The 15,792-nt window shown below is 43.6% G+C and overlaps 2 protein-coding genes across 21 annotated transcripts in view; one reads left to right on the forward strand and one right to left on the reverse strand.

The window, feature by feature from the left end:
- The window catches only part of ARHGAP26 (Rho GTPase activating protein 26), an 899,552-nt gene that overhangs the window by 255,597 nt on the left and 628,163 nt on the right, over window positions 1–15,792 (forward strand). The window lies entirely within an intron of this gene.
- FGF1 (fibroblast growth factor 1) overlaps window positions 769–15,792 on the reverse strand; it is a 111,031-nt gene continuing 96,007 nt past the window's right edge. For 8 of the 18 annotated variants that reach the window (XM_073994515.1, XM_073994513.1, XM_073994517.1 and 5 more), the window contains 2 exons: window positions 9,308–9,411; window positions 769–4,050 (listed from right to left, as the gene is read on the reverse strand). In XM_073994515.1, coding sequence (XP_073850616.1) covers window positions 3,859–4,050; window positions 9,308–9,411 — 296 coding nt within the window. In that variant the 3' untranslated portion in view covers window positions 769–3,858. Of the gene's footprint in view, window positions 4,054–9,307; window positions 9,412–15,792 lie in introns of all 18 variants that reach the window. The other 10 variants (XM_015452065.4, XM_015452064.4, XM_065545925.2 and 7 more) reach the window with 2 other exon arrangements.

Here is a 15,792-nt window from a genome sequence, read left to right on the forward strand (position 1 = left end):
ATGTAGTTCTTATGGTGGAACAAGATCCAAAAAGTAGAAAACATTGCTTTATACAACTTTAGAAGGGAAAGAAGGGATTGAGTGTGGTATATCAATATTGTAGTATGTAATTAGTAGAGTGAGCACACACTGTCCACCTTTTTCCTTAGACGATGCGTGTGCATCTGTGTGTGTGATTCCATATGCTGTGCTAGGCAGCAGCATACTTCCTCCTAAGGATGTCATAAGATCCAGAGGTTTATTTAAGGAAATACTGCTCAGAATGATAATTTAGAAAATCTGAGAAGCACATCTACGGCTCCACATCAGGTGGATCTCTTCTTAAGATGAAGAGATCCACCCTCTTGCCATTGACTTAAAATTGTAAGTAAGTCCTTAAATGGTTTTTGTTGTTGTTGTTTTCAGGTCATATCATATCTTTGCCTAAGCACCGCCAGTCACCTCAACAATAGTAGCATAATTTTACATGGTTTATGTTAACAAGAAAAAGTTTCACCTGAGTTATTTGTGGTGCCTGACTCCTCAGGAGGCAGATTTCCTGTATATGTATATTACCCTAACAGAAATGTAGGAGATCACCCATACTGCCTTCTGTTTCCAAACACATTGAAAAATGTTTCTACCTTCACATTCCCTGTTAGCTTTTAAAGTCTGACATCTGGTAACAAGGTAAGTATAGAAAACTAAGCAGCCACACCTCAGGGATGCCAGGGAAGTCCTTTGATAGAAAGATGAGGCAACAGGATGCTCAGAAACTCAGAGACATTATCACCTGTTATTGGAACATTTATTAATATTTGTAAGTTGCAGACTATGATACACAAAAAGACAGTGATATGAAATGACAGGCGTCTTCATCAGAGGTCTGCTTTGCAGCCTGTGAGTTTAGTTGTCAGCAGTACACTCAAGGCTGAGGACTTGGAGACTTGGGTTCCGTTGCCTCTGACATAAAGCAAGGACCTTCAGTAACAGCTGATGCTCCAATCAGTTTTTTGTTCATACACACTGTTGGCCATAGGAATCTTTCTTATCATTCTTTCCAAGGAAACCAGTAGCTACCTCTACCACCATCACATTGCAAACAACCAAAGGCACACATGTTCATGATGCTTTGTTCAGAGCTGGCCCGAAAATGAATTCACATGACGGGAGCTGGCTATGAGACTTACTTAAGACAGCAATGGGAATGCCCCCAGGTTAATGAACTAGAGCATGTTCAAAACAGAGCAGGGAACTACCAACCTCTTCCTTCTAGATCTGACAGGCTCTTTGGCTGATTTGAAAGCAGTCCCCCTGAAGCTGACACGGTTCTAAAGTTGAAAATGCTAAGTTTACTTTGCCGTGTCCTCTGACATTTTGATAGGGGTTTATTTTATGGTGGGGGTTGCTGATTCTTCCAAAATCTGGGTTTCTGGGATTTGCTGTTTATTCAGCAGGAACCTACAAAGTCTGCGTTTATTCTTGACTGAAAGAATTGAATCCACAGCATCTTTCATCATAAATATAATGCCCTAGGAGAAGATACAGCAGCAAACCAGACAGACAAGGTCCCCAGTATCCAGTACAGTGCCTAGCACAAAGTAGGCAACTTAATAGTCATTGAACAGATATATGAATGGTATCTGGGTTGAGGTGGTCGAGGTCACATTGGTGTTTTTACTACAATGCTTTGCATCTCTGAAATCACAGACTTCCATTTCACATGTTAGCAATGGCATTTAATTTTCCTTGGCCAATGTTATGCTTGAGTTTGATTCATACAATAAAAAGTATGGACCATTATAATTATCTTAGATTTCCTCTCTGGGTATCTTTTTCTGGTCAAATCTTCATACTAAAGAGACGTTAAGCCACACTGCTTTTTCTCTAACTTGCCTGCAAAGATTTACTAAAATAAAACAGATTGATCTTATCCAAGTAACAAAAACAAAAATGTTATGAAATCATTTTGCTGCCCAAATCTAAAATACTATTATTAACCATAATGTCAACTTACTTAGGTCAATTCTTCAATTGCACTATGCTTTGAACAAATTGTCATTTTCCTTCCATTCTAAATATGACAGTTCAGTTATTAAGGAATTGTTTTTAGTTAACAATTACTTCAATTTCATATGAAACATGAGCTAACACTCTCATCAAGTTTTATTCACAATTATCATTGCTCAAGAGTTCCTACTTTGAAAAGAAAATTTGTAATAGCACAGTGGAAAACAAAAATCTCATTTTATAGGTAAATGTAAGTATCAGATAATTGAGTAGCTTGTACATTGTATCCTATTACTATCATTCTCAGTGCCTGAATACTAATCAGTTTAACTGCTTTCAAGCTATATATTTTTAAATGTAATTAAAACATACAGTCTCACAGTAAATTTCAATGGCTTATTAAAGGCCTTTACATGGCATCAGTATCATATGTTAGAGATGAATGGTGTTTCTAATTTGCTAGCCACTTGGGTCAAGTTTAAGAAGGAAGCGTATTTATACAAGTAATGGTGATACAAACGGTCTCTTGGGAAAGCTGTTGGTGAGGGTTTAACATTTTTGAAGTATGTTTTTGTGTATCTTTGAAAGGGGCATTTTATAGGCATTGGGCCAAAGCATCTTAAAATCATGTTCCTTAGTACAGGTATAACTACTGCCAGTGCTGCCTGACTGCTCAGGTAGACTCATGAGGTGTGCGTTTTTAAGGGTGAGTTGAGGTCAGGTGAGGTTCGGCGAGTTGAACCACCTTCAGCTGAATAACGCTCTTTAGGACCAGGACCCTGCTCCTTTACATATGGCAGGTAAGGCAGCAGTATCGTCAGCACCTGCACCTGGGGGCTGGATGGAACTGCAGAAACTCTGCCCCCAACCCACTGAATCTGAATCTCCCTTCAAACCAGGTCCCCAGATGATCTGCAAGCACTCTGGTGTTGGAGAAGCACTGGGCTAGGACCCCAAAGCCTCTGCTTACCAGGGGCCAAGCACAATGTGTGGCATTACTTTCTCTTTCCTTCTCCTTCTGAAATCATCCTCTTTTTATGATATCCCCTGAGACAGTTTCCCTTTCTTTCTCGTCACTCCCACACTCAGTCCCCAGATCCACATGAATTTCCCAGCTCTGATGTCCTTGCTTGTTACCAAGAAACCACTTCTAGTGCTCTCCACCTGTAGTTACCCAGGGCTCTCTGCTGCTGAGTAACCCTGGGAAGGTCAAAGCATGCTAATGACTCCCAAGGATTTATTCTGCCTTCCTGCCACTGGGCCTCCCTTTCTTCATGTATTCTGCATGGAGATGTCATCCTTCTAAGTTATCCAATCCAAAAATCCAATCTCTCTTTTCCATTTTAAATCCCTCTGTTCTGAAGGGGGGATTTCTTTGTCCCTGTTTCTGGTCATGGAATGCTGCCTTCCTAACCTGGCATGAAGCTTCTTTGCTAATATTTGCAGGGCATAGAAAGGACAAAGGGAGCCATGCCAGATGTTTGGGGGAATCACAGACAGGGTTTACTCAGTAGAGGGAAATAGTGTGCAGTTATTAATGACTCAGCAGACCCCTTAACACACTTCATTTGGCCCCGCCTTTGCATTGAGGGACTCAGCCTGCAAGAGGCAATGGGAGATCCAAACCCAGACCCAGACTGGCCAGCCAGTTGACCCCTAGAAGCAATTTGGTCCCTCTGTTCTAAACTGCGCAGGGGTAAAGGGCTCTGCAAAGAAGTGAACTGGGCATTTAGAAGCAAGTTGCTTATAAATTCAGGCTCTGTGGGCTAGGGGTTAGCGCAGCCAATGGTCAAGGGAACATTTTTGGTTCAACCAGGTGAGGACCCCTCGAAGCTTCTCTGGAGTGGTCAACACCCAGAACAGATCTCTTTAATCAGAAGAGACTGGCAGGGGAAGAAACAAGATTGCTTTCTGGCCATAGTGAGTCCGAGGACCACGTTTGCAGCTTCCATTCTTCTTGAGGCCAACAAACCAATTCTTCTCTGCGTGCTTCTTGGATGTATAGGTGTTGTAATGGTTCTCCTCCAGCCTTTCCAGGAACAAACATTCCTCATTTGGTGTCTGCTAAAAAGATAAAACCAAAAGAGAGTAGGACAATTAGTGAGTGGTTTCACATGGGAGTCCCCATTTACTAGCTGTGTGACAATGGGCAAAATACTAAAGCTCTCCCTGCCTCAGTCTCCTCTTCAGGAAAATTGGGGTCATGGTGGAACTTATTTCACAGGGTAGTCTTAAGGACTTAGAACAGCACCTGGCACTAAAGAGCCTTCAGTATGCATTTGCTGTTATTGTAAACTCCCTTTCCATTTAAAATCCATTTTAAAGTAATAAAGATGCGACTGATAAGAGCACTTCTAAGAGTCCTCAGGACTCTAGAATCTCCCATGGGGACATCCTGCTTGACTATAAGTACCTTGAGGGCAGGGCTGGATCTTTCATCTCTGTAGTGGCCTGGCACACAGGCATGACCATGGAAAAACATTCAAAATAAGTAAAAACCAGACTGTGATGTAGTGGGTTTGTTGTTGTTGTTGTTTTAACTTGAAGACTAGACTTAAAGAATAAATACAAAGCTGCTAAAATGCCTTTTTATCCTGGTGATTTTCACTAGCAATGTCAGGATTTTGCCTGTGTATTGTTATGATGATATGCTTGTGCAAAATTTATCCTAAGCATGAAACATATCCTAGAATGTAAATGTTTTTTTAAATGAAAATAGCTTTATTTTTTGCTACTTATAAAAAGAATCTTATAAATAGATGCTACTTGTGGCCAGGCACAGTGGCTCATGCCTGTAATCACACTACTTTGGGAGGCTGAAGCAGGAGGATTGCTTGAGCCCAGGAATTTGAGGCCAGTCTGGGCAACATAGCAAGACCCATTCTCTACAAAAAAAATTTTTTTTTTAAATTAGCTAGATGCCATGGTGTGTGCCTGTCCTCCTAGCTACTTAGGAGGCTGAGGTAGGAGGATTGCTCGACCCCAGGAGTTTGAGGCTGTACTGAGCTATGATTGTACCATTGCACTCTAGTCTGGGTGACACAGCGAGACCCTGTCTCTAAAGGGTAATAAAAATGCTACTTACAAGAAGAATTGTACTTTTAAAAACATACCTTTACTTTGTAAAAAAAAAAAACTATCCCAAAACCCACCACCCAGATATAGGCAACTGTTAATCACTGATGAGCATCCTCCCCTACATCTCTTTATGTACATACAGACTAGATAAGGCTATATGGATATATACTTATGATATCATCAAAATGTCATGTTTTATTTGATGTTTTAAAAATGAACAACAAATCTATGAAAACATTCAATATTCCTAATGAGAAAAATGCAAATTAAAAATTATGTATCATATGTTAGCTATCCTATGTGCAAAGATTAAAAAAAACATTTGCACAAAGATAAAAAAAATTTGCAAGACTTAGAATGTGGGAACTAGGCACTGCCACGTACAGTTGGCGAGAAAAATTAGTGGCAACTTTCTGAAGACAGTTTAGCAATATGTATCAAAATTTACAAGATGTATTACCTTTGACTCAGCACTTTCACTTCTAGGAATCTACCCCTAGGAGATGGCTGAGTAAGCGTACAGTTGTATTTTTGAGGATGGTCTCTGAACCAATGGTTTTAGGGGCAAGCGATTAGGAGTAACCTATATGTCCATGGAAAGGTGATTGGTTAAGTGGATAAAAGAATATCCGTACAGTAGAATCTAGTGCAGCTGTACATTTATTAAGTTGAAAATCAGCCACAACATATTAAAGAGTGCAGTTACTTGAAAAAAACCCAGCAACCACTATTTTGCTTACTTGTAGTTAATCTGTTGGTGGAGGGGCAACTCAGTTTTTGAACTTTCTATTCGTCAAGATCTTAGAATATATTTATTGCATTTGGGTCTAAAACAGGTATATTAAAACACTTAAGCTGGGAACTGAGACATCTGACTTTGCTTTGCCTTTTTCTTTTTCTTTTTTTTTTTTTGAGACAGAGTCTCGCTCTGTCGCCCAGGCTGGAGTGCAGTGGCCGGACCTCGGCTCACTGCAAGCTCTGCCTCCCGGGTTTACGCCATTCTCCTGCCTCAGCCTCCCGAGTAGCTGGGACTACAGGCGCCCGCCACCTTGCCTGGCTAGTTTTTTTTTTTTTTTTGTATTTTTTAGTAGAGACGGGGTTTCACCGTGTTAGCCAGGATGGTCTCGATCTCCTGACCTCGTGATCTACTCATCTCGGCCTCCCAAAGTGCTGGGATTACAGGCTTGAGCCACCGCGCCCGGCCTGCTTTGCCTTTTTCAAGTCGTGTGACCCCTGCAGTCTCTCTTCACCCACTGTGGTTGGTGATTTCCAATCACTGTCTGGCGGTTTCCAATCATGTTGTTCATTGTTCTCTATGTTTGTTTCTTTAGATTATAAACCCTAGTGAGGAAGGAGATGGAATCTTGTTGGTCTTCTCTCCACCCCCAGACACAGAGCCTTGCAAATAATAGGTGCTCACCAGCTAAGTAATGCGTTTAATTTGATTCTTGAGATAATACAAAGCAGTCAGGAAAGTCAGCCTTTCTTAGTAAGGAATTGTGTAACAGGAAGTATCCTGCTTCTTATTCATTCATAATCTAGTGAAATGACAACAGGGTGAGACACTTTAGATCATTTTGGAACAAGATGAGATATAAATATATTTTATTGGATGACTCTGCTGCCTCTAGAGGAACTTGGTCCAGACATTCATGTTTGATGCACATTGTTGGGGGTAGAAGGAAGTAGACAGCTTGGACCAATGTGGGTTGCCCACTCCCTTGTAGAGAGGACTCACCCCTGACACCTCATAGTGGGCATCAGGCCTGCGTTCTGTGACGAAGGTGAGGATGGCCACATTCCCCACCTGATGTCTCTATTACATTGGAGCAGTTGACACACACAAAATAGCTGAGTCACAGGCTGAGTCAGCAGGCCAGATCAGCGGTGCTCCGTCCCTCCACCAGGATTTGTCAGCACTCGTTACGCACTTGGTACAATGCCGAAGACATGTGGGTTAACTATTGATTCATGCCTATTGTTTAAATTGTCTTCTTTTTTATATTTAGCATGTTTCCCCTCCCACCCCAAGTTACATAGGTGACATATACTTACTGTAAAAAAAATTTGGAAAATACAGGAAGCTATTCACATATTATAAAATCACCCATTCTCCACCCCCAATATTTTGATATATAGCCTTTCAAACTTTAAAAAATATATATATCCTTTGCACACACACAAGTTTGAATCAGGATGGATTAGTGCCTAAATTTTGTGAAGAGCATGAAGCAGAGCTTTGAGATATCTTAGAACTTCTCTTTATCAATGGGGAAAATGCAAACATTCTTAGCTGTCATATACTAAGATCATATTTCAGGTGAATTGCAGTGGTGGCCACGGTTATGGTGGGAGAAGGGGGTGCCTGGAGCGTATCGGAAGTTAGATCCTGGGAGTTCTCCCTCAATATTTTTCTATAAGTGAAAGCAGGTTACAGTAAACATCAAAATTGATTTAAAGGGGGAAAAGCCATAAAACTGTGGCATAACCTAAGATACAGTGAGGGCGAGGGGCTTCTACGCTGACTTGTCTTACAGCCACCACTGGTCTGTGACGTGCCAGCCACTCTGATGGGCGCGTTCTGTGTGTTGCGCCACTGAACTCATGTCCGCTCTGTGTGAGGCGGTTATGATCCATGACCGTCCTCATTTTGGACAAGGCTCAGAGTGGGTAAGTGACTTGCCAGAGTGGCAGAGGCATGTGATTCAATCATGAGTCTGAGACTGAACGATTGGCTGATGGATTGATTTTGCCACCACCTGGAAGAACTACCTTAAACGCCTACTCCCAAACCCCTTAAAGCCGTCCCAGGTGATCTGTACTGAGCACATAGCGTTTTAGACGTTGCCTATTACCCTGATGATTTCATCTCCTGATCCCTAGTGGGCAGTGAGATGAAACGAAACTGTGTTCACATCTGGACCCTTGGCTGAGATGACAACTTCAAGAGAGGGTTTCCTGTGCCCTCTGTCACTTGGCAATTTGATATAAGGTAAAGCTCCAGACTAAAATTCCCCCTACTGGCTGTCTTTTTGAAGACATCTTCATACAAGGGAGGAAAGGGGTATGGATTGGGCTAAGAATTACAGCCAAGCCTTAGTTTATCAATTGTTAGGATACAGAGGAGGGATCATTAAAATCTAGAAATAACTTCAAAACCTTCAGTCATTGGTTTAAGCTGTCTCTCCAGTTAACTCCGGTCACAGAGATACCAATAGGGGCAAAATCACATTGCCTCTATTTCTATTCCTTTCCCATAAAGACCTACCTATACACGGTCAAACCTGTATAAAGCATTAGCTATGATAGGGAGAGGGCAGGGAACATGGAGGATTTTAGCTACTGAAGAAACAATTAGACTACGCCTCTCCATGCGGTTCATTCATCCTCACATCCTTTCAGTACCTGACATGGCACTTAGACACAGGAGACATTTGATAAATGTTGAATTAAGTTATTAAGCTTTCTATCCTTTTAGGTGATCCTTTCAGAATAAAAGGGGCTATTTTCAAAGTTTTATGCATGACACATAAACTACAAAAGCCCAGGCTCAGCCATTTGTGAAAAAAGCAATAAGAGACACCCCTATAGCACATAGTACCTAGGTACTCAAGAAACATTTTTGGGCTGTGTGTGGTGGCCTATAATCCCAGCACTTTGGAAGGCCGAGGCCACTCGAGCCCAGGAGTTTGAGACCAGCCTCAGCAACATAGCAAGACCTTGTCTCTACAACAAATAAAAATGTTAGCCGGGCATGGTGGTATTCATATGTAGTCCCAGCTACTCGGGGGGCTGAGGTGGGAGGATCGCTTGAGCCCAGGAGTTCGAGGCTTCAGTGAGCCATGATTGCACCACTGCACTCCAGCCTGGGCGACAGAGCCAGACCCTGTCTCAAAGAAAAAAAAAGAAAGAAAACATTTTTGGAATGAATGAATGAATGAATGAATGAATGGAATGGGATTAGATATTCTAAAATGAGTGACTGAAGAGTTACCAAAACATCAATCAATCTTTCCTCTGTGTTTATATGATAATACATTTCAGTGTTTTGAGAGAATACCACAAGAAACTCTTTTATGTTTGTGTCTAAAATAAAGCAGGGTGAGGGTGGGAATCCTTCTGGAAAAAATAACAAACAGAGACTAATTGTTGCTTTATAGTTTGCCTCACTCCTTGTAACAAGATTTCTGGAAACCTCAAACCTTGGCCACGTCTGGAAGCATGTCAGCTTCATACTTACTGAGCCGTATAAAAGCCCGTCGGTGTCCATGGCCAAGTACTGGCCAGTCTCGGTACTCTTTATATACACCTCCCCCACGCTTTCCGCACTGAGCTGCAGCTGAACTGGAATAAAAATAACACGAGCAAAAGTAAATAAACACTACGCTTTTGCCGATAGGACCCGGCAGCCAGGACAGTTGGCCATGGAAAATTCTGCTCATTCATTTTGCAGAGCCCTCAGGGATGAGCCTCAGATTAATCAAAACATAGAAATACAGTCTCTTTTTCTTTGCCTTCCAAATAAACTTGTCCATTGGGAATTACGTCCTTGGGAAAGGAAGGAGAGACACCGGCCGGCTCACCTACCTGTCCACCCTGTTGGTTACAAAATGACCCTGAGTGCACCTTCACGGTGCCTCGCTCCTTTCTTTCTGTCACCTGTGGGAAAATAATCACAGGAGGAAATGGTATTCACTCCCCCAGGCTCCCTCATCCCTGCAGTCTTGGGGTGCCATAGGCTGGGATCTGGCCACCCTGTGTGTGTTCTGCTTTTGTTATCAACCTGCACAGGGGTGCCTTTTTTTTTTTTTTTTTTTTGAGACAGAGTCTCGCTCTGCCACCCAGGCTGGAGTGCAGTGGCCGGATCTCGGCTCACTGCAAGCTCCGCCTCCGGGGTTTACACCATTCTCCTGCCTCAGCCTCCCCAGTAGCTGGGACTACAGGCGCCCGCCACCTCGCCCGGCTAGTTTTTTTTTTTTTTTTTTTTTTTTTTTGTAGTAGTAGAGACGGGGTTTCACTGTGTTAGACAGGATGGTCTCGATCTCCTGACCTCGTGATCCGCCCGTCTCGGCCTCCCAAAGTGCTGGGATTACAGGCTTGAGCCACCGCGCCCGGCCAGGGGTGCCTTTTAATTGTCTGGGCCTTCTAGTTGTGGGAGAGACTTCTATCCACAGATGGTTATTTTATAAAATCTGAGATTGCTACTTTCCCTGAGACAGAAGAGGTTCCCAGGGAGTTAGGACTGGTTGCCACATATGAAACTAAAGGAACTCCCTCGCAATGAAGGTTCCGTCAATCCCTCAGCCTCTATGGCAACCCACCTGGGGTACAGGCAGAGGGGTGATCGCCAGTTCCTGATGTGGGGAGAATGAAGCTGTTACCTGGAAATGCAGTGATGAGAACAGTGGTTCTCAACTGGGGGTGATTTTGCTCCAAAGGGGACATTTGGCAATCTCTGAAGACAGTTTCTGTTGTCACAGCTAGGGGGGGTGGGTGCTACTGGCATCTGGTGGGTAGAGGCTGGAGATGCTGCTAACATCCTACAATGCACAGGGCAGCCCCCACAGCAAAGAATTTTCCAGCCCAGAGAGTCAGCAGCACCCAGATTGAGAAACCTGGAGATGGAGGGAAAGGACTGTGAGTTACAGAGTCACACTCTCCTCATTCACACTGATTGACACTCCCAAGGTGCTGGACACTTAATTGGAATCCAGTATTCATTTGATAATTATTAACTTGTTTATTCACCCTCGGGTGCCCTCTTGAGAGAGGTGCTTTGATAGTTCACATTTGGGAATTGGAATTAATTCTAGACTCTTCGGGATAATTTATTTGTTCACTAGACCATCAGAACCATCATTACGAGTAGGAGTGAAATCTAGACCAGGAACCAGTGGCTGCCCAGTAGTTCCCTAGGAGGATGAGGGGGCATCTCTGAGGTTCAGCTTGGCAGAGGCCGAGGGGCAGGAGAGGCTGGAACACACAGGGCTTTGGTTGGTAGATCTAGACCCCTCATTGCCTTTTCTTTGTTTTCTTTTTTTTTTTTCTTTTGAGATGGAATGTTGTTCTGTCACCCAGGCTGAAGTGCAGTGGCACGATCTTGGCTCACTGCAACCTCTGCCTCCCAGGTTCAAGCAATTCTCCTGCCTCAGCCTCCTGAGTAGCTGGGATTACAGGCACCCGCCACCACACCTGGCTAAATTTTTTTGTATTTTTAGTAGAGACGGGGCGGGGGTTTCACCATGTTGGCCAGGTTGGTCTCGAATTCCTGACCTTGTGCTCCGCCCGCCTCAGCCTCCTGAAGTGCTGGGATTACAGGCGTGAGCCACTGCATCCAGGCCTGTTTTCATTTTTAATTTAGTTTCTTTGAATAGGAAATATACTTTCATGTTTCCAAATAGCAGAGGAGATAGTGAAAAGCTCCCTTCTGGAGTGCACATCTCCTGGGGGTTACAGAAACAAGGAAACCCCTCCTAGACACCTTGTGTGTGTATCCGTTCTAGAGAGCTTGTATGCATATATTGCAAAAGACATACTACCTCATACTAATGGTAATGTACTGAGCACACAGTTCTGCCCTTGCTTTTTTTGTTTCTTAACTAATTGGAGATCTTTCTACATCAGTACAGAAAGAGTGAACTTCTTTCTTCTTGCCAATTGAATTGTGTTCCATTATGTAGCTATACCATAATTGTTTAACCACTTCTCTGTTAATATGCCTGTATTTTCTTATTTCTCTTTGCTTTCCTTATCTCCTGATTCACCCCCAGGATGATACATAGTTTTATCACTCTTACCTAAGATGCAATTCTCCCTTCCTTAGAAGTCTTTGCTATAGAGACTCAGGACTTCCTCTAGCTTCCTGTGGCAAGTGGAGTTTATTTAATTCACAGGAAGGAACTGGAAGCCACTGATGCACTTTCTCACAGGTCCTCCTAGGAATAGTTAGCTCTGAGAGTGTAGCCATGAGGGAACAGGCCAGTGGGCCTCCACTGTAAGGTGGGCTCTGCTCTCGAGCCTTCAGTCACACCACTTGCTCGCTCTGTCTTTCTGCTTCTATTAAACTTCAAACTTTCCCTGTTTTCCTGGGATCTTTGCACATGCAATGCTTTCTCTCTGGGACCTTCTTCCTCTGGATATTCACAACGTCCTTCTCCTCCAGGCCTCAGCCTAAATATCCTAAAAGAGGCCCTCCCCAGTAACCTGTGACAGTCTGTGCACGAGGTCCTTTCATCCCCACCCCATTCTCCCTGCCAATGCCACCCTCCCCCACATTCTTCTCCTCCTCTGCCCCTTGTTTCTTTCATGGCGCTTAGTACAACATGCAATGATCTTATTATCTAGGGAGCTGCTGATCTATTTCTGCCTCCTCAGGAAAGTGTACACTCTGAGAAGAAGGGCAGAGATCTTGTCCTGTTCCCTGTGGGGTCCTCAGCACCTCCTACAGTGCCCTGCACACAGTGGGCAGTCTACATTATTTGGTGAATGAATGATGTTGGGCTAATATTGGCAGAGATGATTCTGCTGGCCCATCATCAATCAGCTGTGCACTTTGTTATGTTTCCAATAATGCTCTGAGGGGTGAAGTAAGATGGGACCGCGTGGAGAGTTGTAAGGCTCAAGGCTGGGCTCTGAGCTGAGTGACCTTGGCTAGGCTGTGTAGCCTCTTAGACACAGTCTCTTTTTCAGTGAAATGAGGGGTATTTGCGCTCAGTCTCCATAAAGTTATTTCTCAGTCTAACAGTCTATGGAGCAAGTAGATACATGGAATGCCAATAGAATATTCTTTGGCAATAAAAAGGAACAGAGCTCTGAGGCCTGCCACAACACGGATGAGTCTGGAAACAGTGCTGAGTGGGAAGAAGGCATCACAAAGGACCATGTGTTTTATGTTTCCATTTAAATGAAATGTCCAGAATAAGCAAATGCATAAAGACAGCAAGTAGATTCAGGGTATCCAGGGCCAGGGTGGGTGGAGATGGGGGAATTATGGTTAAAAGGCATGGGGCTTCTTTTTGAAAATATTCTAAAATGGATTGTGGTGTTGGTTGCACAACTCTGTTAAGTTGTAAGAAAACCCACTGCATTGTACAACTTAAATAGGTGAATTGTATGGTATGTGTGTTATATCTCAATAAAGCTGTTTTTTTTTTTTTTAAATGGTTATTAGACTTCATGGTTTTCAGAGAACCTTCACATACACTTTTCTGTCAACTTCTCAGCATAATCCTGTATGTTTAAGAGAGACCAAAGGAAAGGGCTAACCTTTTACTGATCACCTACAATGTGCCAGTTTCTATCTTGATATAAACAGTATAAAATTAAGGAGTGTGGGCTCCAGAACACAACTGCATCAACTCAAGTTCTGCTTGGCTGCCTATTAGCTGTGTGATCATCCGGCAAACTATTTGCCTCTGTTCCTTATCTATAATGGTAGTTGTTGTAAGGGCTAATGCATGGAAAGTGGCCAGTACTCGTCAGACTATTTCCTCTGTGCTTTTGTGACCTTTTCTGCTCCTCGAAGTGTTCCCTGGAGGAAGGTGGTGCTTGCTCTGTCCTTTAGGTGAAGAGCTGGAGTTTGGTGAGAGTGTGTTTTATGCAAGGTTATACTTCTAAGAAGGGGAAAAATCATGACCAAACCCTAGGTTGAGTACTCTAAGTATCCTACATTTTTCCTCTCTTTCACATAACCTCTTGGGCTCCAATTATGGGAATGGATTGATCCAAATTCAGCCATACTCTCCTGCTCGGACCCTCTTGTGTTCAAGATCACATATGGACAAGATGGCGGGTGGCCATCCAGGATCCCATTCGTAGCCACAGAATGAGGTGAGGCTAGCTGCCTGGGACTCTTTCCAACCTATCACCCATATATGTAGATATTTAGTCAAACACATTATAGGTGCTACAGAAACCCCAAAGGGGAGGTCTTTTAAGGTAATCAAGGAGTTTTTCTTTTGTTTGTTTGTTTTTCTAAGATGGAGTTTCACTCTGTTCCCCAGGCTGGAGTGCTGTGGCGCGATCTCAGCTCACTACAACCTCTACCTCCCAGGTTCAAGTGATTCTCCTGTCTCAGCCTCCCAGGTAGCTGGGATTACAGGCACGCACCATCATGCCCAGCTAGTGTTTTTTTTTTTTTCTTTTTTTTGTATTTTTAGTAGAGACGGGGTTTCACCATGTTGGCCAGGATGGTCTCAAACTCCTGACCACAGTTATCTACCCCCCTTTGGCCTCCCAAAATCTTGGGATTATAGGCGCGAGCCACTGTGCCTGGCCAATCAAGGAAGATTTTTAAAAAGCTTTTCATTTCCTATGCTTTTCTGTTTTGCTGCCTTCAATAGCACCCGCTTGTCTGGCCATGGGGCTGAACAGGCTTGGCTTTGCCGTCTGTGGAGTTCCATCATGGCCATGAAGAGGCCTCCTAGAGGTAAACAAGAGCCAGAGGCCTGCTTAGCACATGACTTCAGCCCTCAGCCATGAGTCCCGACACCAGGGTTGTTGCACCGGTGAGAGTTCGTCTCAAGAGTTTCCTCTGTAAATATTATTTCTCCAGGATGTCCAAGTTTCATAGCTCATTTTCACTAGGTTTCACTCTGGCTAAGTTTCCTAAACATATATCCTTCTGCAAATAGGGCTGGCAGGAAGGAGCAACACCCAGGCTGAGCGGCTCGTGTAGCTGGCTAGGTGTCCAGCTCTCTAGTGTGACTTCATTCCAGTTTTCCAGACCTACATCCTCTTGCAGCTGCTGCTGAGGACGGGCAAGGAAGGAGAGAGCATGAGAAAGGGGGGCCTTGGGAAGAGAGGGAGGGGCTGGCCACACAGCAGCAGCTCCTTCCTCAGGTAGCAGCTCAGGGTCGGGGGACGGAGAACCATTCAGTCAACACGTATTCATCTACTAGGTGCTGGGACTTACGTTCAGTGCCAGGCATGGTCCCTGCACTCGGGGCTTCCGCATGATTAGGGATACAGACAAATGAACTCTGAGTGATACAGCAATGCAATAACAAAAGCTCCACTTGTTTTTGAGCTAAAAGCAAACAAAAGCACAAAAACTGCAACATTCTTCCTCTCTTTATCTCTCTGTGTGTGTGTGTGTGTGTGTGTGTGTGTGTGTGGTTTTTTTTTAAAAAAATTCCCTTTCAAAGAAAGGCAGAATATAACATACAGTGAAAAAAAATTACAGTGGAAGAATACAGTAAATCCTTGATGAAAATTGTATTAAAAAACACAATACATTTGGGAGGCTGAGGCAGGTAGATCACAAGGTCAGAAGATCAAGACCAGCCTGGCCAACACGGTGAAACCCCGTCTCTACTAAAAATACAAAAAAATTTAGCCAGGCGTGGTGGTGGGTTCCTGTAATCCCAGCTGCTCAGGAGGCTGAGGCAAGAGAATTGCTTGAACCCGGGAGGTGGAGGTTGCAGTGAGCCAAGATCGCGCCACTGCACTCCAGCCTGGCGACGGAGTGAGATTCCGTCTCAAGAAAAGAAAAAAAAAGAACACAATACAACGTATGTAGCTCATGAATATATCTGTACTAAAATATAAAACTGTGCACCAGATACTGACCAAATTCATACAAGTAGCTGCTTTGGGAAGGATAAGAGGAACTAAGACTGGGAGAGGAGTTGAGGAAATGTTTCCTTCATCCTAACTCTATTTCTTTATAAACAGTTCTGAGGTAAGAACAGCCAGCTGCTGACACCAGAGGACTCTGGGTGATGG

The sequence above is a fragment of the Macaca fascicularis genome, chromosome 6 (assembly GCF_037993035.2).
Source record: "Macaca fascicularis isolate 582-1 chromosome 6, T2T-MFA8v1.1".
Lineage (NCBI taxonomy): Eukaryota > Metazoa > Chordata > Mammalia > Primates > Cercopithecidae > Macaca > Macaca fascicularis.